The following is a 24,068-nucleotide window of genomic DNA, read 5'->3' as shown; positions in this document are numbered from 1 at the left end:
GGAAACAATGACAATAATAATTTGGTGATTTTAACTTAAATACTTGTATTCAACGAGTCGGCGTGACAACCACCACAAACCTGTTCTTCTTCACTTTGTAATTTTTAAATGAAACAAGTGCACACAAATATACTCCTCAGTATGCAGGAAAACTGATAAAAAAATTATTATTATTATTATTATTATTAGCGACGTAGTTAAATTAAGTAAGAGTCATTTCTGTGCTGGAGTCATTATAATTTTCCATTTTCTAATTAGATTTTATTTTAATTTATTTTGACTTTTTTCAGTTTACTGTGGTTTCAGTGAGTTTTCACAGTGGGTTTGCTCATTTCAGTTTAGATTTTAATGGTCCCAGTGTTAATGTTAGTCGTTTTTAAAAAAACAAAATTAATATTATATGGAGGAAAGATTTTAGAAAAATCAATACAAGAAAACCTTTGTGAAAGCAGTTGATTCCCAAAGCTCCAAAGATCCTCCTCTGGCATGTTGTGATTATAAATTTTAGCAGGCAAACAATAATATTTCCTGCATATTTTTAGTTTATATTCATTTGTTTTCCAATTTTGTAAAATGATTTCAGTTTGTTTTCATTTTTTTAAACGTCTAGTTTTTATTTTTGAGTCACCCGTAATGTTTTTGGTTTAGATTTCATTAGTGATAAAGGTTTTTCATACAGTATACTTACCATTATTGTTTTCCATTTTTCACTGAAAATCCTAAGAAGCACTCAGCTGCTCAACAATGACGTCTTGCTTCTTGCTTTAAAACAAATGACTCAGGATTGTTGATGTTTAGGCAGGATAAAACTTTATTGATCAATAAAACATTTCTCTTTGACAAAGAGATATTTCATTGTTTCTTTTACATAAATAAATAGTGATTACATCATCTGCAATACCACCAATGTCGATATTGTACAAACAATTATGTCACATCGTCTTGATTTATTGTAAATTTGGTTGTCTGTGTGTGTGTGCATGTGTGTGTGTGTGTGTGTGTGTGTGTGTATTTAATGCATTTGTAACCACTGAAAGTGTAAGGATTTTTTACAAGCCCATGCAAAGCCTATAGCAACAGAGGAGTGGTTAGTATTGCTATTACAATCTCATGAAACTCTGCAGAATTGATAGTTTGATGCCTTTTCTGGATCAATGGGAAGTTCATTCATCATTACAAGCACACCAAAGATACACACATTTCAACAGAGCTGACAAATGGTCTGAATGATTTGGCACAGTTCATTAAGCTACAGAAGTGGTCATATTTCTGACATGTTTCAATGAAATAATGAAATGGTTTTCGTCTATCATTCCATTCTTCAATTAATGAGAGGTTTGTGCAACATATCATAACAAGATATTCATGTTTCAGGGTTCCTGTTATTAAGAGAGATGGAGAAAAATGAAAACAAAACATTTTAGATGACTTAAACGCAACTGCAGTGATCATCAGTTACATTTGACATTTTTGGCATTCAGTTGTTGCACAATCCCCACGACTGGCAGCAGCGAGTGCAACACTTTCAGAGACTATCCGTTGCTAAGGAGGAATCGAGTAACCAGGGCCTAAGTTGTAGCACCTGGACTAAACATTAGGGGGGTTTGCACACAACAGATGTGGCATGAAAATAAAAGAAAGTGCAAAAAAGAGAGGTAGAAAGGATTTTGCTGCCAACTTCAAAACAGTGTCCACTTTATCCAACATAGCAGTTTACTTTAAATGAGCAACAGAGCTACTGTAAAGCATAATGAGTTTGTTCTGTGCCTTACACTGTGGCTTTAGCATGTAAACACTGAGCTTTGCTAGTAAAAGCCATTGTAAAGATTGTCTTCTATGCATTAAAGAGGGAGAGGGGCATTACAAATCAGTGTGCTGTTGGTGAGTAGAAATGGTGCGAGCTGAATCACACCTTCACTTTATATCTTAATCATATTCTTCACACAATGAAACTAAAGATAATACCAATAATTCTGCACCACGTCCAGCCAACTCAGAGATGATAATTACAGTGCAGAATGGATGTAGGCCTCTCCACAGCCAGTGTCCAAGGCTTTCAGCTGGGGATAAATTTACACTTGGATCCAGACGACTGAATATTAATTAAGACTGCTGTTGTGACAGTTCCAGCCACCAGAGGGCGCACAGACATCATGGCTCCACCAGCTGAATACTGAATATGAGTCTATATGTTGCTTTTAAATGCCCAGTTTTTACATGCTTGGTTATCTAATATCTGAGCCTGTAATACCTACAGTATTATAGTAAAATATTACCAATTTGTGCTAGCAGGTAATATGTGGACGTGATCACCTGTAACTTTTTTTCAGCATGTTAAAAAAATTGTTTTTATAAGTGAAGTTTGCCTTGGACAGCATTGCTGGAATCCACCTACATCCAGTCAGATATTTTCACCTACAGTGCAAAAAACTTACAGTAAGACTCATCATTTTATGTCAACGATAATCTACAGTAATATGTAAAACGACATTTACAGTATATGCACACTACGGAGTAAACATTTGTAATTATACGCAACATTGATCAGTCTGTACTTTAACTATATATTGTCTACTCTCACGTCAGCCGTACAGCACTGTGACGATGTGTGACCTTTTGATACTGATGCACCCAAACAGCGCGGCGAACATATTTACAGACCGCGTGCTTCGTATTTACATTCCATTCATTGCACGGAGTAATGACTGATAACGGAATGGAAACATGCAGGACAAAGAGGAAGCACAGACGAACACTGTCTCTGCCAATGACATTTTACAGGCTGTGTGATCTCTGACACTGTGCTTAGAGCCACCTCTGCTTTAATGGTTCCCACATCGCGCTTACAGACAAAATGAGGAGAATGAAGCGGCATTAATGAACCTAATAAATCCCAGACCAAATTAACAACATAAACAAATGGGTTTGGTGCCCATGTCGTCACTATTCATGAGTTTTAATTGTTAGTCTGAACACAAACATGTCTGCTTTTCCTAAAAGTGACTTCACTATAAGCTTTAAGCAAAGGGTTAATTAAGTAAAGCACAGCCTAAGGTTAGTCAGACCACAGCTGAGTGACAAATTCCACATCGAGCAGTCTGTGTAGCATTGTTTTAGGCTGCAAGCTGCTTTGGAACCCACCATCACTGCTCCTCCTCTTTGCCATACTTTCTAAATTAATGCTATCTTTGTTGTTCTGCGGCTCTAGTACAAATTGCTGCACACAGAAATAAAAAAAAAATTCAATCGACTAAAGTGATCCTTTCTGAAATATTGAGCAGAGTGTGCAGTGTAATATAATACATTGAGATTTGTGCTCTTATGTTTCATTTTATGACAAGTGCTTGTACTTGGTGACTCCAGTCCTCTCTGTTTCTCGTTAGCTTTAGGTGTAGCGTTCATAGGTGCTTTTGTGTTCAGAAGTAGCAGCATTTGCTGACTCAGCATGCTCTGCCTGAGTCTCTCTCCCTGCTTCCTGCTTCCTCTCTCGCTGTCTTCCCGATACAAACTAGGAGGTAGAAAGGCTGCACTGACATGAGGAGGATGATGACAAGTTTTCATTTCATCTCTGTCCTATGTGCTTTACGATAACCAGAAAACTACAAAATAAATAACGAAATAAGTTAGCCGGCAGCCTCCGTTTATTACAGGGTCACAAATAAAACACGTTCCTGAAGCAAGTTTTGGGATAACATGCATTATTTTCACTTAAGCAAAACCTACAATCTTTCCTATTGGTTTGAAAAAAAAATTCAGCTATGGCTTCAATGATGTTCTCTTAGCAGCAAGTGATGTATGTTCAACTTGAACAAATCCAAAGCAGTTCTTGAATATTTCTTCTGTTTTGTGTCATCGTTTTTCTTTTTATTGGTGCTTTATTGTACAGGAGGAGACGAGGAGATAAAATAATCAGAAATACTTCCTTTATAGGAGGATACTCTTCCATCACGTCCTTCTCAGAATCTCTCAGGTCTGTGTGTGTGTGTGTGTGTCTGGCACATGTATTAATCTTTAAATGTATGTACAGTATGTACAGATTGTGTGTGTGTGTGTATGTATACATGTCTATGGGAGTGTGTACAGTCCCTGTCAGTGTGTAATGAAATGTCGATGAACAGGTGTATGAAATACAGAGAGAGGCGGGACAGGAGGCACCCAGGTGTGCAGGTGCGTGAGTATGTTAGAACCTGCTCGTCTGGTCGGCACACAGGTCTCTCATTCAAAGCGCTCGTAGTTCCTTGTCTGTCTCACACGGGGAACCATGTCCTTCAGGAGCCTGTGGGCAAAGAAACAAATTCTAATTGTAAGATACGTGAGCAAAAATGGCCGTTCATGCAGGTGCAGGTACAGAGCTGCTGAGCTGTATCGGTGGCATTAGCACCGTGTAAATAATGCCTGAATAACTACAAAAGATTAAATATTTCAGATTAGACACTGCTGCTGCTTCATGTCTTACTTGACCCCATATGCCAAAATAATAAGTCCCATTAGAACTCCAATGGTGGCATCCAGAAACCAGACGTCAGTATGGTGCTTGAAAACTTCGGCGCTGATTAGAATGGAAAATCCCATGATTGCTCCAACCAGAGAATTAAACCCTGAAAAACAAACAAATTTAGGTGAGGACAAATAAAAACAACATTTCTGTCAACAATGACAGTCTTTTCCTGACCTTAATGTAGTGGTTTTAATTGGACAGATATGGTGAAATGAAGGACCAACATGTTATGTGTGGTGGTGGTAGCTCACTCCGGGCCTCAAGGGCTGGTGTCCTGCAGGTTTTAGATGTGTCCTTGATCCAATGCAGCTGATTTAAATGGCTAAATGACTTCCTCAACATGTCTTGGAGTTCTCCAGAAGCCTGGTAATGAACTAATCATTTGATTCAGGTCTGCTGACCCAGGGTGAGATCTAAAACCTGCAGGACTCTGGCCCTCGAACCCTGGAGTTCCCCACCCCTGATTTAGAGGACCTGGTGAGAAGCAGCATTCCCTCAGAGAAAGAATTAACAGGTGGGATAAAATATGAACATGTATTATCTCCATTTCACTTTGAAACACAAACTAAATGTAAACTTGTATGTAGCTTTAAGTTGTATCAATATCCATTTTAAAGGATAAATCTGAAGCTACAGCTGAGCTTATGTATATACTTCTGGCAGGTGTCGGATCAACATTTTGCAGCTGTTTTGAAGTCCTACACAAATGGCTCCACACGACATATACTGTGTTTGAATGACCCTTTATAGTGGCTGATGTTGTTCTTTATAATTACATGTGTGAAAGCTAGCACGGTGGGTTATTGTCTTGCCTGCAGTAAGTGTATAGTCTTGTGGGAAATAAGAGGCTCAGAGAACAGCAACCTCAGGTTTATTGGATTGATGCCCTGTGTGTTTTGAGACCTGGGGATAGCAGTGTGCAGTGTGTGTTTGCCAGAGACGCTGTGTTTGTGTGTGTGTGTGTGTGTGTGCTGTGCTTTTGTTCAGCTGAGCACGTGCCTACGAGCAGCGGGTCATCACAAACGACATTTCTTTCAGTTCATTTGTGCTAGAAAGTCACACAATAAACACAAGCAGGCATGTTCTGGTTTGCAATGTTCGTTTCAGCTGCGTGTGTTTTATTTCCTTTGGTTTAATGTGTTGGCACAAATATTCTGCTTCTAAAGGCTTTGATGGTGCAGATGTTTTAAAATGCCACAGTCGTTTTGTGGGTTTGAATTATTATGAATGAATCTAAGAATAATAACTATGTTCTGACTTTTCATTTTAGTGACGATTTTTAGTTTTTCCTCATTCTGAGTGAGTACATAGTGAGTTCTCTGTTTTTGTTGTCTCCATCTCATTGATGTACCTGGTTATGTCCATGCTTAGGTTAATCTCCAGTGTCAGTTCTCTTTTTTGAGGGGTATAGAGAGAGAGAGATTAAGGGGTTAGCGAGCTTTGTCAGACTTTTCTGTGTCACAAAAGTGAGTAAATCACGTGGTAACTTCTGAACACATAACCTGATTCAGGTCATGGGTTTTGGGTTAAAATCTGCAGGAAGTGCCAAGTTTTCACTATTTTTTTATTTACATGTTTCCAAGCGTTGGGTTTTGTTTCCTTCCTGTTTGAGTGTGTGTGCACCTGTGTCTCATTCAGCCCTGTCCTCCTGTAATCTGTTATTCTTCTGTGCAGCTTATCCTCAGTCTGTCTGTGAATTGCTGTTTTTGATACACTTTGTTAGTTTTGGACTTTTTTTGTTTCAGGTGTGTCTTTAAGTAATTAGATTCTGAATCCTGCGTCCTACATTTGGGTGCTGGTTCCTGCACTTCACCACCACAACATGACAGAAGCTCAAAGAGCAGATAAAATATGATGCAAACACTTAATCCAAGAATATTAGCTTCCTCTGGCTCACCTAAAACCCTGGAAGCTTCTGACAAGTTAATGCATCAGTGATACTAATCCACTCATAATTAATGTCATTCTGAAAGTGGCCACGATGCTTCATGAAAACTGTTGTGTATTTTGTCTTTTGTATTTTTCATTCTTGTGTTATCTGTGATATCATTAGAACTTTGATACTTTTGCTGTTGTTAGAAGAATTTCACTTGGTAGGTAAAAATTTAATCATACCAGATGGAAAATGTTTGGTTTGAACAACTTAATTACGATTTTATTAATTCATATGAATATACCAAAGTCTCCCTCTTTAGGGACAGTGTCTTTCTTCTTGATAATTCAAACAACTGAAAGTTGCTTATGCAGCTGTTGTGGCTGAATCGTGCCCATGAGGGCGGAGTTACAGGCCTATCGTTGTTAAGCAACACATAACCAGTAACACAGAAAAGAAAGTAATGATAACAATAATAATTAAGCAGCATGTACAAAAAAAAAACTTTAAGTCATCTATCTAGTTATCTGGTCCCTTGTGCTCTTCTGTTGTGTTCTTCATTTATTTATAGTCATCAGTGTCCGTGCGTGTGCGTGTACGTGTGTGTGTTTGTGTGTGTGTGTGTGTCCTACCATCAGTGATAAGTGCCCGACTAGTCAGCACTCTTCCCAGCATGAACTTGGCCACAGCCAGCACAGCACATGTGAGCCCACTCACTATGGACACACTAAAGAGGAAGTCGTCCTGGGGTGAGACACGGGAGACAAAATATAAGAGAATATGGCAATATTTGTAAAAGTATGCAGAGAGTGAAATTAAAGGTTTCATCCTAAAGAACAAACAAAAGTTCATCAAAAACACAGAGGGAGCTACTGTATAGCTGCAGAGCAGGAACCAACAGATTGTGTGACCCATAAAGCTTCTGTCAGCTCAAGCATTATTAATATATACAGGCTCGCCTTGGTGCATCAGCCCAAGGTCATACAGATGAAGTGATGTGAGCTTTGGGTGTTTTCAGGTTGTGTCTCAAACAGACTCAGCAAAAGAAAAAAAGGAAAACGCTTGACTCGAGAGCATCCACCTTTCAGATTTAATTGACCTGCAGCAGGGACTGAGAGCCGGAGATGAGAGGAAGAGAAGAGCCTAAAGGACACGTTTGAGGGGGAAACAGCCACATTGTTTTTGTTTTGACTTTAAACCTGGTGGAGAACAGCAAAGTCACAGCTATATCAAACATATCTTGATATTATAAAGCGGCATAAACCACCTGCTAATAAAACCCCCAACTCTATTAGATAAACATGCACACAAATCAGAGTAACTGCACTTCAACATTTAGAAAAACTAAAATTTTGGAAACAGCTGATTCCATCCCCCTATTTTCAGATGTTAATCTCACCTGTTGGAATCTTTTGAGTAGATTTACAAAGTTAAATTAAAGGCATTAGGCCTAAAATGCTGTTTATTTATCAGACTCTTTGGTCCACACATACAGGTGACTTTGTTTATTTGGCCTGATAATATTCTGTTTTGGGACGATGTGGGCGAGTGAAAAACAGACGTGGATCTAACAAATGTTTTTATTGCAATTAATAATAAACTATAATTAACAATCAATAGTTGGGTCTATGTAATGTAAGGGAGCAGTGATCAATGTCTTTGCTAGTTAGGTCTCTAAAACTAATTTGTTTTTTGTGTTGTATATATTTAGCTGCATTTGCTGACTGATACTTTCAGTCTTAGTGACTTATTGGTATCAGTTTGTTTTATTACAATACTAAACAGATGCTAGTAGATGATTAGTTTGACCCCATGTAATCCCAGCAGACCCTCATCCAGTTTCAGAATTGTTGGGAAAAGCCACTCACTTGTTCCCTTAGAAGATGCTTATTAGTTAGTGTGCAGAGAATCATTTTTACAAGGGCAGCATCGTACAACAGCAACCTTTGCAAAGAACAAGAAGTATTGCATTGTAAGCAGATCTGTCCTCATTTCATCCACTGTACAGTTTTTGTAAAGTACACCCTCTTTATGTATTGCTTTATATATAATTTATGTATCAGGATATGATAATAAAAAAAAATAGCAGCTATTAAAATGAGGAAAATAAAAGCTCAGATGAACAGCAAAACAAGCAAAACACATCACACAGTGATTAAGCGAAATAGAGGAACAGTGTTTGAAAACTAAATACACTGTTTGCATAGAAACCAAGAGAAGTAGCAGAAGTTTGTATGAGTTTGTAGGTGTGGACCATTCAGCTGTGTGTTAACACAGTGCCAAGGAGGGGAGACATCAGTAATACAGACACTGAACACAGTCTTCTCAGGTGAGGATTAACCCAAGAGTCAGATTGTGCAATGCTCAGAGAAACTGCAAAAACCCCCAAGAGCTACATCTCAAACTCCACCGGCTACTGTAGCATGTTCAGGGTTAAAGTTTATAAATTAGAAAAAGACTGAACAAGCATGGCTTCAAAGGGTTACCAGGAGAAACCCTCTTCTCTGTGAAAAAAAAAACAAAACATGGCAGCACAGCTTAAGTTTGCAAAGCTGCAAAGGACTTGAGCGCCTTTGTGTGGAGCCACTGAGGTGACCAAGTGTTCTAGAGTCAAATGTGAGGCCATCTGTCTGACATGCTGGTGCAGATGGGGTCATGCAACAGGACAGTGATTCTAAGCACAGCAGCAAATCTACAACAAAATGTCAGAAAAAAAAAAAAGATTTAAGAATTAAGATGTTGCAATAGCTCAGAGTCCAGATCTCCACCTGATTAAGATACTGTGGCAGGACCTTAAAGAAGAAAAATGACAAATGTCAGTGAACTGAGGTAGTAAAGAAGAGTGGGCTAGCATTCCTCTACAACCGTGTGAGAGACTGACAAAGTGAGAAAATAATTTCTTCCAGTTATTGCTGGTAAAGGTGGTTCTACAAGCTCTCGAATCATGGGGTGTACTTCGTTTTTCACACTGCTTTTTATATTTTGGCTCAGTGTTTAAATAAATAACTAACGACCAATATGTCACATGTTCGTTTTTCTCATTTACATAACTTTACATACTTTATGTCCTGATATGTTACATTTTTAGCCATCTGTGCCTTTCTTACTCCTACATATTTGACATAGATGGAGTCACTTTTGTCCTTTTTCAGAAATCTGACCACACTGAAGTATTTTTGCATTTCATGAAGTAAATTTCACTTATAAAGCTCTGTGTAAAGTGGATAAAAAGCAGCCTGTCTGTGACTGCATGGCGTGTACCGTATGTATGTGTTGCATGGCTACATGCTGCTCTCTCTCCCAAGCACAGAGCTGGTGGGGGCCAATCTCATCTCTCTGTGTTTAATCAGGCACTAGACACCGACAGCCTGCCATGAGAGCGAAACCAAGGACGTGACGTGAATCAAGATTCCCTTTCTGCAACCTGCATTTACACAATATGAATTTACAGACCAGTACTTGTTCTTACTTACTACTGTTATTTTAGGGGTGTTAACAGTGTGAGTGTGTGTGTGGATACAGAAAAAGGATGCTATGCATGTCAAAAACAAGATCCTGAAAATGACAAAGCAGTGAAGACAGACGCGAGAATGGAATCAGTCAGAGAAAGGATTTGGATCTGTGTGATGGGGCCAATAAAAAGGAGAGAACTGGATAAATAAGAAACAGATGAGATCCTTCCATCCTTCAAACTCCTGTATTTAACCAAGGAAAGAAGCCAATGACAGTGTTTACATAAAAATACAGAGCCAGATGGCTGACATCACTCTTAAACAAACTGATAATTAACCAGATGTGAGTTATTCACTGAGAACCGTTCATTGCTTTTTATCCTCTTACAATGTCAAATACACCAAGAGGCCAAATATTAATAGAGTACATGCATGTTTATCATAAATATAGAGCCTGAAATGGAACAAAGATTGATGCTGAAAACACGAGACACGTCAAAGAAATGTCCCAGAGACAGGCAGCGGTAATCGGCTCGTGCTGCTGTCAGGAAGGTCCTCTGAGACCAAACAGACAGAGTTTCTATTAACATAATGGCACTGAAGCATCACACACAGGCTGCAGAATAGATGCAGCCGTCTCTTGGCTGTACCCACTTCAATCTGTGCTAAAAGGGACTTCAGTGACTCAATTTTTGTTTTACTTTTTATTTATGTTTTTGTTTTTTCGCTTTATCCCAGTTCAAACAACTGATTCTCATGTTGTTTAATTCATTGTTCAGACTCTATTGATATGCACAGCAGTTACAGTTTTGCTCTATGTGTCAGTTTTCTAATTGGTCCACTGCTGCTGGCTTTTAATGTCCTGCTTATTTATGCCACTAATGAAGCAGTTGGTGCAAAGAGAAGATTCTCTGCCTGGAATTGAACAAATTAAGACCAAAATGTGTCTGGGTCTAAAGGATCTTAACGAGATGAAACTTTGAGGTGAATACACGTAATAACTATTAAGAGATCACATGAAAAAGCAGAGTAAATGCCAAGAGCAGTGACTCTTCTGGAACATTTGAACAGTTACATGCATGCACTTGACAGATTATGAAATGAACAAAGCCCAAAGAATAGTCCTGTGATAAATTCTTGTTTTGTAGCATTTGCAACGTTTTGGTGTTGGGAAGTTGTTTTAGAGAAATGTTAAAATACACCAGCTTAGAAAACAAAGATTTTGGTACTGGCAGAACTTTGTTGCAGATACTTTTCTCATCTGTTATTATCCAAAAGGAAGACTTTTAGATTGTGCTGCATTTATGTTATTTAATTTTAATAAATCAATGTTTCTGAGACAAAAAGGGTGTTTGTACACTAGAAATAGGTGTATACCCCGAAATCAAAAAGTGCCTCACTCCATTTCTTGCACCCTGGTGATTCCAGAGCGTCTTTGTGAGCTGGATAGATACGTGGACATGCTGGTAACCTTTATGGACATCTGAGTTGATGTTGGACGAATGTCATTAGCAATCACTGTATTGTTTTTCATGTCATTCATGCATTGATTAAACTGCAGTTTGCATGTAAGTGGTTTAATAACTTAGTTGAGATGCTTTACAGCACAGGCACAACTCTACTGCAGTCTTTGCATATGATATTTTTCCTGCCCTATATCCAAAACATTTCCAAACATCATGGGATGTTTGGAAATATCTTCTGCTGTGCAAGACATTTAAATTTTGTTGTATCTATTTTTAATGCAGAGCTACTCATCCAGGAAACCTGAACCTGCACACTGTGAGGAAAAGCTGTTTCCTTGATTTGCTTTTGCTTTGTCTGGTTTTTTTTTTATTGTGTCCTAGTCTTATGCACATAATTTACTTTTAATTTTAAATCAACACAAGCATTGAAATGAAGTGGTACAAGACTAGTTGCATTGCCTGTTTGTTCTTTCTCAGAGACATCGTTGAACTAACTAAACTGGGGTACAATGGGAGAATTTGTTTTTGGTCTCCCTCTTCTCTGGTTAGTGAAATGGACACATGGTTAGGGTTAAATCATTTACACACAAAGAGGGTCTCAAAGCTGAGAGTGAGAAACATTCTCAGTCTGATGGTGAGAGAGCTGGGCTGTACCCCAGCAACAGAAAGAAGAGACTATTTTGGGACCTTATTCATACTCCTACACCCCCAGAGAGCGGTGGTGGGGGAAGTGGAGCTGGCATTAAAGAAAAAGAGTGTCTGTGTGTGTGTGTCTGCGCATGTCTGTGTCAAAAACAAAAAGCAAACAAACGTCAGGTGGAGGGAGACATAAGCTCTGACGTCAGAAGAACAGCAGCAGAGGGCTATAAAAAGAAACCTTACTCACAGTGATGTGTGTGTGTGCTGCTCTGTTTGTGTGTATGGCACTAGAAAATAAATCATTATCTATCATTACAAATATACACAGATCACGCAAAAAATATCCTGTTTATGTCTATATCTATAGACATGTCTATCTCCAGAACTGCAGCTCTGTGAGGTGTTCACGGTCTGCAACAGTCCGTTTCTATTAGCAACAGGGTCACGGGTTGCCAACGGTCACTGAGCTACAGCTGCAATAAAAGTTCATGCTGGTTCTCATAGAAAGCCAGAATACACAAAGCTTCAGAGTTTGTTGTGTATGGAGCTGCAGACCAGTCAGGGTGCCCATGCTGACCCCCGTCCACCAACGAAAGCACCAACAATGGACACGTGAGCGTCAGAACTGGACCACAGAGCAATGGAAGAAGGTACAGTGGGGCAAAAAAGTATTTAGTCAGCCACCGATTGTGCAAGTTCCCCCACTTAAAATGATGACAGAGGTCAGTAATTTGCACCAGAGGTACACTTCAACTGGGAGAGACAGAATGTGAAAAAAAAATCCATGAATTCACATGGTAGGATTTGTAAAGAATTTATTCGTAAATCAGGGTGGAAAATAAGTATTTGGTCACCTCAAACAAGGAAAATCCCTGGCTCTCACAGACCTGTAACGTCTTCTGTAAGAAGCTTTTCTGTCCCCCACTCGTTACCTGTATGAATGGCACCTGTTTGACCTCATCATCTGTATAAAAGACACCTGTCCACAGCCTCAACCAGTCAGACTCCAAACTCCGCCATGGCCAAGACCAAAGAGCTTTCGAAGGACACCAGGAAAAGAATTGTAGACCTGCACCAGACTGGGAAGAGTGAATCTACAATAGGCAAGCAGCTTGGTGTGAAAAAATCAACTGTGGGAGCAATCATCAGAAAATGGAAGACATACAAGACCACTGATAATCTCCCTCGATCTGGGGCTCCACGCAAGATCTCATCCCGTGGGGTCAAAATGATCATGAGAACGGTGAGCAAAGATCCCAGAACCACACGGGGGGACCTGGTGAATGACCTGCAGAGAGCTGGGACCAAAGTAACAAAGGTCACCATCAGTAACACACTACAACGGCAGGGAATCAAATCCCGCAGTGCCAGACGTGTTCCGCTGCTGAAGCCAGTGCATGTCCAGGCCCGTCTGAAGTTTGCCAGAGAGCACATGGATGATACAGCAGAGGATTGGGAGAATGTCATGTGGTCAGATGGAACCAAAGTAGAACTTTTTGGTATAAACTCAACTCGTCGTGTTTGGAGGAAGAAGAATACTGAGTTGCATCCCAAGAACACCATACCTACTGTGAAGCATGGGGGTGGAAACATCATGCTATGGGGCTGTTTTTCTGCCAAGGGGACAGGACGACTGATCCGTGTTAAGGACAGAATGAATGGGGCCAAGTATCGTGAGATTTTGAGCCAAAACCTCCTTCCATCAGTGAGAACTTTGAAGATGAAACGAGGCTGGGTCTTCCAACATGACAATGATCCAAAACACACCGCCCGGGCAACAAAGGAGTGGCTCCGTAAGAAGCATTTGAAAGTCCTGGAGTGGCCTAGCCAGTCTCCAGACCTCAACCCCATAGAAAATCTGTGGCGGGAGTTGAAAGTCCGTGTTGCTCGGCGACAGCCCCAAAACATCACTGCTCTTGAGAAGATCTGCATGGAGGAATGGGCCAAAATACCAGCTACTGTGTGTGCAAACCTGGTAAAGACCTATAGTAAACGTTTGACCTCTGTTATTGCCAACAAAGGTTATGTTACAAAGTATTGAGTTGTATTTTTGTTATTGACCAAATACTTATTTTCCACCCTGATTTACGAATAAATTCTTTACAAATCCTACCATGTGAATTCATGGATTTTTTTTTCACATTCTGTCTCTCACAGTTGAAGTGTACCTCTGGTGCAAATTACTGACCTCTGTCATCATTTTAAGTGGGGGAACTTGCACAATCGGTGGCTGACTAAATACTTTTTTGCCCCACTGTACGTCAGTCTGACGAATGATGATTTCTTTACCGGGTGACTGTGCGTGCCTGGGGAACGCCTGGGAACAGGACACACCATGGTGTACCTCATTGCAAATCATAAACATCCTTTCATGGAAACAATACTCCCTGATGGTTGTGGTCTCTATCAACAGGATAATGTGCCACCAATCAGAAATGGTTCAGGAATGATTTGAGGAACACAACAACCAGTTTGAGTTGTTGACTTGGCCTCCAAATCCCCCAGATCTCAATCAAATTGGGTATCTCTGGGATGTGATGAATAAAGTAGTCCAATCCATGGAGGCCTCACCTCACAGCTAACAGGACTGTTGCTAACATCTTGGTGCAGATACCACAGCACAACACAATATTAGGCAGGTGCTCATAATATCATGCCTGATTGGTGCATGCATGTGAATGTGTGAGTACAGTATGTGTTGTGATCCACACACTCTAGTCACATGCGTTTGTACTTAAAAAAATGTATTATCAGTGCACAAAGACACAAAGGCCAAACATTAAAACATTATTCATCTCATAATAGCAGAAAAGATCACCATTAGAAAAGAGCCACAGCCAGTTCTGAAGTAAACAGTTTTTTCCTTATTGAACTCAGTTTACTTGTCATGACATGTACTGAAAACAGATTAGATACACTATATTAGAGCACGATGTCTTCTGTGGCATCCCAAATTGGAAAAAGTAATTTTCACAATGCCATCAGAGCGGGCTGTTTCCCAGAGAAATGTTCTTCTATTTGTTGAGCTGGTCTTACTTCACTGTGATTGGCTGAGCTATTTCAGAGTTCAGTTATTAGACCACATAAATGTGACTAGTGGAGAGTGTCTATTTATCTTTCAATATATTTTCAGTTTTACTCTGAATCTGTTTGCAGTTTCTGCCAAATAAATGCCAAATCACACGCCCACGCATCCTTTGAATCCATTGCTTTAAATTGTTCTCTATGCAAGAATTAAGACAGGCTTTTTAAACCCACTCACTATGCAATGAAAATGTATCAGTCAATATTGGAAAGTTATGCAGAGTTATGAAATCAGTGTTCAGAATATATATTTGAGGGTTTGTCAGACCTGACAACAGTAATAGTAATATCTGGTTGCATTATGTAAAATACTTCAGGTTAGGGAGAGCAAAAATCACAATTAAGTCAAAGCTGTAACTTTCCTTTATCTAAATTACACAAAGAAAGTGCCGGTGCAGTGTGAGCCAGCGTCTGTGTCCATATAGTGTATGTGCATGCAGCCTCACCACTTTGGGGGGCATCCTGGTAGCCAGATCGTGGATGGCCTTTCCAAGAATACAAATAGAGGAGAGAACGAACACAACCCCAAGGACGACACATGCTCTGCAGACAAACAGGCAAAAGAAGAAGGTATGACGATCACTGATGTTGCAATAACCCAAAGGAGCTTAAAGGGGAGCAGCAATGCTTTCCTAAGGTCCTATTACTTTTACATCCATCATGATTGCTGCTTTTGCATTTCAGTATAAAAACATCTTTCACATAATAGTTTCAGTGTTTGACAGAAATTTGACAACATCTTTCAATTCTTTTATTTTTAGTGATATTTGTTAAAAACATGGCGAATAATCAAAAGGTTCCAGCTACTGGAACCTGCACGGGTAAAGTGTGAATGCATGAAAAATGTCAACGAGCAAACAAATAATGGATGTGCAGAGATGTTGCATACACACTTTAACATGTCTTGATCACACAGGGCTAATTAGGGGAAGTAAACAGCTGGGAAAAACACAGGTACATACAATTAAGGTAATGAGATAGAGGAAGTAAAGGAGCAACTATTACAGAAATACAGCCGGAAATAAAAATAAATCCCAAATCGAACTTAACATATGGGAACTGACACAGGAAGTGGAAAGAAAACGTGGAGGGAAATAAATATATAATAATACAAACAAGCAGAAGGACTCAAAATATATAAGAATATGCACTAGGATGAAAATTGAACCAATAAACAAACTAAAAAAAACAAAAACAAATAAAGAATACTAAATAAACAAAAACCCAGCACCCAAGGGCCAAGACTGGGAACCATGAGGACATTATTTTGGTCACTACCCAGAGCTCATGGCCAGACGGCTTTGCTTTTACACTCATCTCTCCTCACCCCATCAGATCAACATAGTATCCTCATTATTGAAAACACTGCACCGGTCCACCACTTGTTCCACTCTCACTTCTTTCATGAACAAGACCCTGAGCAGTAGCGTTTTTTGATGCAGGCGACACGGGCGGTTGCCCGGGGCGGCATCGTGGTGGGGGGCGGCATCACGGGCATCGGCAAAAAAAAAAAAAAATGCTCATACTCATGCTGCCCCAACATCAGCCAGCGCATATTGGGGATGGTAGAGGCACCGATCGGTTTTCTATCGCCCATTTGCTGGGAGTAAGGGCGCCCTCCGTTTGCGAGGTGCGCCTGCTGCTTGCGGCACAGGGAGGAGAGGGCGGGGCGACGGGGATTCTCTGGCTGGCTGGAGCAGCATCTAATAACCAACTCGCAAAATAAAACAAAATAAAAACAAGCCAACAAACACGAAAACACCAGACATCAAGATGCAGACTTATAATTTGCACCGATGTTTTTTCGAAATCCTATACGCGAAAAGTGAGCGCGAGAGCCCTCGGTGCGCCTGCTCGCTGCTGAAGTCAAAGTAAACTTCATTGTCATCTCCACTACATACAGTCCAGAATACAGAGAGACGAGACGACGAGGCTCCAGTTACAGCAGTGCAAGTAAACAAACAATAAATATAAGAAGAGTAAGAAAATAAATATACACTTTAGGACTCGGGGTAAAGGGATCAATAACAATTTAAAATGTATAATTTACAGTTTGATGATTTAAAGTCTCATACACAACCCGTCTGAAGGGGGCCTGCTGCTTCCAAACTAAACAAACTAAACTCCAAACAATACATTATGTTACAGATTTTACACATTTAAGAAATAGCACTAATCAGATCAGTCAATTATAAATATCAAGGATTAACAGAGGGGATTTTAAATAAATATCAAGAAAATTGACAAGAATATTACACAGTAGAAAAGAGCATGTGTAAAAAAGGGTGTAACTATTGCAGGGGTGCCAGAGGGAGTGCCCAGGGCGCCAAACAGGCTAGGACCACCACTGACCCTGAGAAACCCAGGGCAGCAAGTTGTCCCTATGTTGAATCATATTGGGAGGTGCCTGATGAAGAACCTCAAAAATCTGAGAGGTGATCCTGAGGCCACTAAACCTGTCTAGAAGCTAGTCCATAAAGGTGGGAATAGACTGATGACCTCAGTGGTACTATCAGCAGTAGTAAGCCGATCCTTGCATCTTTTACATGAACCAATCTCCAGGAAGTAAAACATCTTGCCTCATTTGCAATGATATGCTCACGCTTTTTTCTACTTTTCCAACAGTACACTTTCATTTTCTACAGAAAGAACATTAATATAATATAAATTGGGTGTTTTGTGGTTTGTGTGTGTCTCTGCATCCAGCTGACAGCACTAACAGAGAAAAAGATCGCGTGTGTGCATGTGAGAGACTCTGTGTGAGTTAATGGACAGTGGAGGGGCAGCTCGGTCTTTCATTATCTGTAACACCTCTGAGCTACACAGAGGTGTTCTTGCAAGACAAACAGGGCTCCATACAGCCTGACAGTTAATTGATTCATTCAGCTAAGCCACAGCAGCCCTAAAACCTGGTGGATTAACGCACGTGTAGCAGTGACACATTTACAGTAACGACACACAGTTAATGGCTCATCATTAAGGACACACTTCTCTCCAACCTGCAATTTAAGAAGTACATTTTCTGAAATTGTTTAATCTATCTGGGTATACTGAACATGAGCAAGAGCCTAACGGGAAAATTATTTAGACCTTCAAAGGGAAGATTAAATTGAAGCTATCATGGCAATATTCTCTCAACTGGAACTAGGGGATTTTAAAAATGTCAAGTATAAAAAAAACATTTAAAAATCCACATAAAATCCAAATCAGAAACAGACTGCAACAATTTGCAAATCTCAGAAACCCAAATCGTATTCACAATAAAACATAGAAAACATATCAAATAAGACACTGAGAAAATGGTCCACTTTTAGGAAAAAAACAAGGTCATTTTGAACTTGATGGAGCAACAAGTGTCCCTTCTTCTTTGAAGAACAGTATAAACGTCTGCGAACTGAGATTCGCTCAGCCGTCCTGAGTCTTCTTCGTCATATTTTTCTGTGTCATGATGTTCCAGATGTTCTCAGCTGATCCAGGTCCAGACTGCAGGCAGGCCGGTTCAGGACCCGGACACCCGAACAGTTTAGTATTGTCTTGCTGAAATATGGTCTCATCTGGAAAAATGTCATCTTCATGGGAGGACATGTTCCTCTAAAACAGGGCTGGGGGAACTCCAGGGCTCAAGGGCTGGTGTCCTGCAGATGTGCAAAACGCACATCTGCCTTTCCAGATGTGCATGCATGTTTTCCAAAAATAATTTCCACTTTGGATTTTGTTTGGACCTCTGAACACTTGTCCATTTTGACTGAACTTTGGTCCAGAGCAGACAGCTGCCTTTCCAAATCCTCTTTATGTGTGGCTCCTTCTCTCCATGATGGAGCTTTAACCTGCATTTGTGAATTGCACAGTGTGCTCCTGAGTCCACGCGGTTTCCATTGAAGAACAACGCCTGATGTTATTGCAGTGCTGCCCAAGGGCCCAAAGATCAGAGGAAATATTGATTTTCAGCCTTGTCCCATTCACACAGATATTTATTCTGATATTCTGAATCTTGTGATGATTATGTACTGCAGATGATATTTATAGTCTTCATAATTTTCTGTTGAGGAACATTATTGTTCCACTATTTGTACATGTAGTTTATTTGCAGTTTAATGAACCTCTGCCCATCTTTACCTCTCATAACCTCTGCCTCTCTAAGACGTTCTTTTTATATCATGTTACTGACCGGATGCCAATTAACCTCATTAGTTCGTCCATCTGTTTCTTTATAGCACAACTTACTTTTCCTGCCTTTTGTTCCCCAATGCTAACTTTGAGTTGCTGGCATCAAATTCAAAATGAGCTAATAAACATATTTTTTATGAAATAGTAAAATTTCTCACTTTAAACATTTAATATGTTTTCTATGTTTTATTGTAAATAGAATATGAAATCACTGCACTCTATTTTTATTTATATATTACATAGGATCCCATCATTTTTTTAAATTTAATTTACAACAGAAAGATAAAATCATATGCATGAAATGACTGGATTGCAGGGGAATGGGTGAAGTAAATAAAACATACAACACCTGTGGTTTGAGAGTTGTTTATGATTCCACCCTTGTATCATTGATCAAAAGATAAAGTTTTGTACTCACATATACTCTCTGTGTGCAGAGTGCACAGCTGCTGCATTGCTGTAGCGCCACAGGACGATGGCTGATGACATGACGTCCAGCGTGGCATCAAACTACAGAAACGAGAAGCAAGTAATTAATGAGAGAGAAGGGAGGAAGGTCAAAATTATCCATTGGACCTATACCACGACTCTTTAAATGATCAGATGTCCAGTAAGACGTGTAGACAGCTTTAAATAACTTATTTGTGCTGAAAATAAAACCACTTCATTCTGAAATCCCGTGGAGGAGAATAACGCATTTATTTCAGCACAACAGAATTTCAGCGGGCACATGAACTGACTCAGGTTATGTATGAATAGGGATGAGTGGATGTAAGGATTTAAGGGTCTCATTAAGGCTTATAGTGTAAAAACTGCAGGAACCACTTTCAAGTCTGTTGCCCCACAAAGATGTAGTGTTGATGTTTGGCAGGAAAACCAAAGCCATAAACATCATTAACGCGACAACAGCAGCTTCATGTTGGATTCAGGACTTCTCAGAGAAAAACTTCTCTCCCTGAAGCCGGATCACAAAATAAAATCGTTATTAGTTAATTTTCAAATTGTAAAATGTAAAAAGTAAGAAAAGGATGACTCAAAGTCTCACAGAGCTGTCAATGATAAGCTGCTATGATCTAACCTCTTTGCATTGGGGCACATCCTCTTATTTTCTTCCTGCTTCTGTTTTCAAACTGTGATCTGCAGCCAAGCAATTACACTGCTAATTAAAATCCAATCTTTAAGGAAGAGATAGCTAGCTCTGCAGATTATGGGTTATAATATTTTAATCACATTAGGCTAGTCACATCTCCCTCACTGGGCCCGGGTGTGGATATTGTAATTTTCACCTTCACTGCCATTACGTCATATTTTTATGATAATTCTCAGTGATTTCCTCCTAATAAGATTTCCTCTGTGTTCTAGTGGAGATCTGTTTAGCAAACACAAGAAGCATTTTGACATCCAACCACAGCGCCAGTCTCCAGTCCCTTCTCTGCCCTGTTACCTTGGAGACAAAAGGACCAATAGTGCTTTGGTACTGGGATTCATTAATAAATCACTAGCACCCAAGTTATGACTAATTGATCGATGCAAATAGAGAGAAGAAAGGGGCGGGAACTTACGGCAAATCCAAATGCTGACGCGCTGTGTCTCATAAACGATACAGCTGTGGAGAGAGAGAGAGGGACTGTTTACATCATACAAGTCTTTATTCCTTTTTAGTCACACTAACATATTTGCACATGTGATTCAGCACATGTCACATGCACGATAGGTAGGTTTGTGACGCTAAATGGGAAAGAATGTGTTTATTAAATCAGCATAACAAAATGAAAAGTGACTGTGATTAGATGAGTTATTTCTTAAAAAATCAACACTGATATTCATAAATGTTCTTCCTTCCTATTGAAATCACCAGCACCTCTCACATGCATACACTATATCACTATATCTAGAAACAGGAAATTAAAACCACTGGGTTAACCTGAGCTGGAGTTCAATCAATAAAGAGTTAAAATCTAAATCTTTGTTTATTGTATTCTGTCTTTTTGGCAAATGATTAAGCAGAAAATGCAAGCGCAAAAAAGAACAATTACATTTTTATTTATGATACCACATATGACACCTCTATTTTACATGTGAGCAAATTAAAGGAGTTCTTGGCAGGTTGAACCTTCATCTGATCCAGATTTTTACAGCACTGTCCTTTATAGTCTATAATCCTACTCAGTATCATGAAAAGCAGAACAACAAGCATTAAAAACTAATAGAAAAACACACAGCTCATGTATGTCCATCTGATGATGCTCCAGGCCATCCGAGTTTGATACATGTAAACTTGGCATGATTAACTGTTTATTAACAACATTAATGATCGGCTAACGCAACATGAAGTATTCCTCGGATAGGATTAAAGGTTTTGTCATCCTTTATCTACCACACCTGTGCTGTTCATCTACCTGTCCTGGTGTGCTGTCCCCTCTTTCTGTGTGTGGTAGTGCATGTGTGTGAGAGAGGGAGGGAGACTCTCAGGGGACAGCACATGGTCAGTTTAATCACCATGGCAACAGGAGATTTGAGGGCAAAATGGCAGTTGGTTTGAACTCAAAGCTTTCATCTTCTCTTCGCCAAGTCTTTCCCTTGGCTGGTATCTCCTTTTCTTTTCCTTCCTTCTGGTTTTCTTGTCATGATCCCTGTTATATATATATATATATATATATATATTGTAGCAGAAGCCTTTTGGCCATTTCTGAGACTTTGATGCTTCACAGTGTCAGGTGGGATGTGACCTTATTTGACAAGCTTTAATGAATACAACTGTGTTACAAACTTTTCAATTCTTTTGATGCCTCCAGTATGAGGATAGGATCAGGCTTAGCTGTGCTACAGCTATGCCAACACTGTGGAGAAGAAAGGATGGAAAAGCTGAACGGGAGACCGAAGATAACACGTGGTTGCTCACACATATGCTGTCTTTGTGTCTGGTTTTGTTCCAGATAGCATCACCCAGATTCTCCTCTTCATTCTGAGTCATGTTCACCATCTTTCATGATTATCTGTGCCCTCACGTACAAACTCTCTCACTGTCTTTCACATACAAAGTTTATGAATCTCTGGGGCTCAACCAGACCTCCGACCCATCTGTTGAGTCAAGAGAAAAAGTCGAACTGAGAATGTTTGCGAAAGCTAACACAGGGAAGCCGGACAGGAGGTGACTCCTCTGTCTACTATGTATATATACATTACATTATCCCTGGTCAAACATCAAGCCCATAGTTTGTCTTTATTTGAAAGGAGTTAGACTGGACATTTCGTCTGAGTTGAAGTAGCTGCATTGGGTTCATTTGGTGACTACACTGTCTCTGATGCATTTCATAGACAGAAATGATGGCATATGCATCATCATGTTTGCTGTTAGGCATGTAGGAAAGTGCAGGTCGGACACAGCTGGATGGATGGTATCGAGCGTGCATGTGTGTAATGATCTATGTATCAGTTTTAAACTTTAGTTTTGTTAAGCAGTTATATTTGTGACTTTTGGTGTGACAACTTCACTACCCTTGTGTCAAACCAACAATCAGTGGGGTAGCCGAGTACTCCCCCGCACTGTTGAGTAGTTTTTATAGTTCAGTGCTTTGTCCATGCTCATCCTTATTCAGCTTTTTCCCAGTTGTTGATAGTAAGGTCCTCTCTTCCTCTGGGCTCTCTGTTTACCTACAAGGTGATGGTGGCTTGGCTGGAGAGACTTTTAGATAATCTGTTCCTGGATGTAAAGGCCTCTGTGTCCGATGCTTCAAATACAAATCTAATGAGGTGCAATTATCCATTTTCATTTTATTACACAGTTTTAAATACAAGTAACATCTGTCCAGGACATCTTGGGAAATATCTGACAAACATGCAGTTTGAGAAGTATTGACCATCAGCAGAGGACGCTATAACAAAGTTAAAGATGTACCCACACAAGAAGGGAAAATCACCGTAGGTATGTGAGGATAGCGCAAGTGTTTTATCACTGATAAGACCCAGACAGGATGTGGATGTGACATCATCATGATTGCAATAACTTAACCGGTCACCATCACCATTCGTTTTTGGCCTGGACACAGTTGAGAGCCTACATTCTACATTTTTACTTCAGTGTGGGGAAAAGAAAACATGTGTAAGATTTTCTCAATATCCTGGAGATGATCTAGTATCGCGCATCATCATATGCAATTCTACATTATTAGAAAATTAGCTGTGGTGATTGATTCTGTGCTTGGTGCCAGAAATTCAAACAGATATTATTGAAACTGCAGCATATTCAGAAGCAAGAAAAGACTTTTTTGTAATACATGATGCAATCTTTAAAATAGCCAAAATGCTTCATACAGGATAATTATCCACTGAATAAGAGAAACAATGAGCCTGAGATTTTTCTGCTGTATTTAAAATGTATTTAGTGCTTCAAAAAACAGATTCGTCATCTATTAACTCATTTGTTATTGCTGATATTATTCCTCATTCATCATATTTGTCTTTCACTTCATGCCCCCCTTTAATTAAACATGCACTCAGATGGAAAAAAACAGAATTCTCCCCTAAATAAAGCTGCTAATTTTTAAATAGCAGCCTCTTTCCTCTCCCAGCATGTATTCATTTCTCCAGTTTCTGTTCTCAGGCTCATTTGGATGTGTCAGCCGTCTGTGTGGTTACCGCCTGCCAGCAAATCGATGCCTCTCTTGAGGTGAGCAGACACGATTCTGTGTAACATCCTCTGGGTTGTTAGTTAATCAGGGAGTCAAGCATGCATGACCAGTGCTAACAAGACTGGGGAAACAAAGAGGGAAAGCAAAACAGAGTATGGTAGAAATGGAGTAAAGGAAGGAGGAAAAAGAAGGGTGTAGGGTACGAGGATATAAATGAGAAGGAGGAGCAACTAAAAGAAAGGGGGTACGTGCTTACAA

General features: G+C 39.7%; 1 protein-coding gene and 1 long non-coding RNA gene across 2 annotated transcripts in view; one reads left to right on the top strand and one right to left on the bottom strand.

Annotated features, from left to right (window-relative positions):
• Positions 1-3,304: 3,304 nt before the first annotated feature.
• tmem163a (transmembrane protein 163a) overlaps positions 3,305-24,068 on the bottom strand; it is a 60,260-nt gene continuing 39,496 nt past the window's right edge. The window contains exons 3-8 of the mRNA XM_087829987.1: positions 20,742-20,785; positions 19,598-19,689; positions 15,459-15,555; positions 7,004-7,115; positions 4,457-4,598; positions 3,305-4,276 (exon numbers count right to left, since the gene is read on the bottom strand). Coding sequence (XP_087686113.1) covers positions 4,216-4,276; positions 4,457-4,598; positions 7,004-7,115; positions 15,459-15,555; positions 19,598-19,689; positions 20,742-20,785 — 548 coding nt within the window. The 3' untranslated portion in view covers positions 3,305-4,215. The remainder of the gene's footprint in view (positions 4,277-4,456; positions 4,599-7,003; positions 7,116-15,458; positions 15,556-19,597; positions 19,690-20,741; positions 20,786-24,068) is intronic.
• LOC148098127 (uncharacterized) lies at positions 21,838-23,848 on the top strand. The gene is made up of 3 exons (XR_015716583.1): positions 21,838-21,896; positions 22,992-23,104; positions 23,783-23,848. It is a non-coding gene; the product is annotated as an uncharacterized LOC148098127 (long non-coding RNA).

The sequence above is a fragment of the Neolamprologus brichardi genome, chromosome 16, assembly GCF_056152115.1.
Source record: "Neolamprologus brichardi isolate AB-2024 chromosome 16, ASM5615211v1, whole genome shotgun sequence".
In the NCBI taxonomy this organism is placed as follows: domain Eukaryota; kingdom Metazoa; phylum Chordata; class Actinopteri; order Cichliformes; family Cichlidae; genus Neolamprologus; species Neolamprologus brichardi.
The sequence above is the reverse complement of the archived record's forward strand: the minus strand, read 5'-3'. Positions and strand labels throughout refer to the sequence as shown.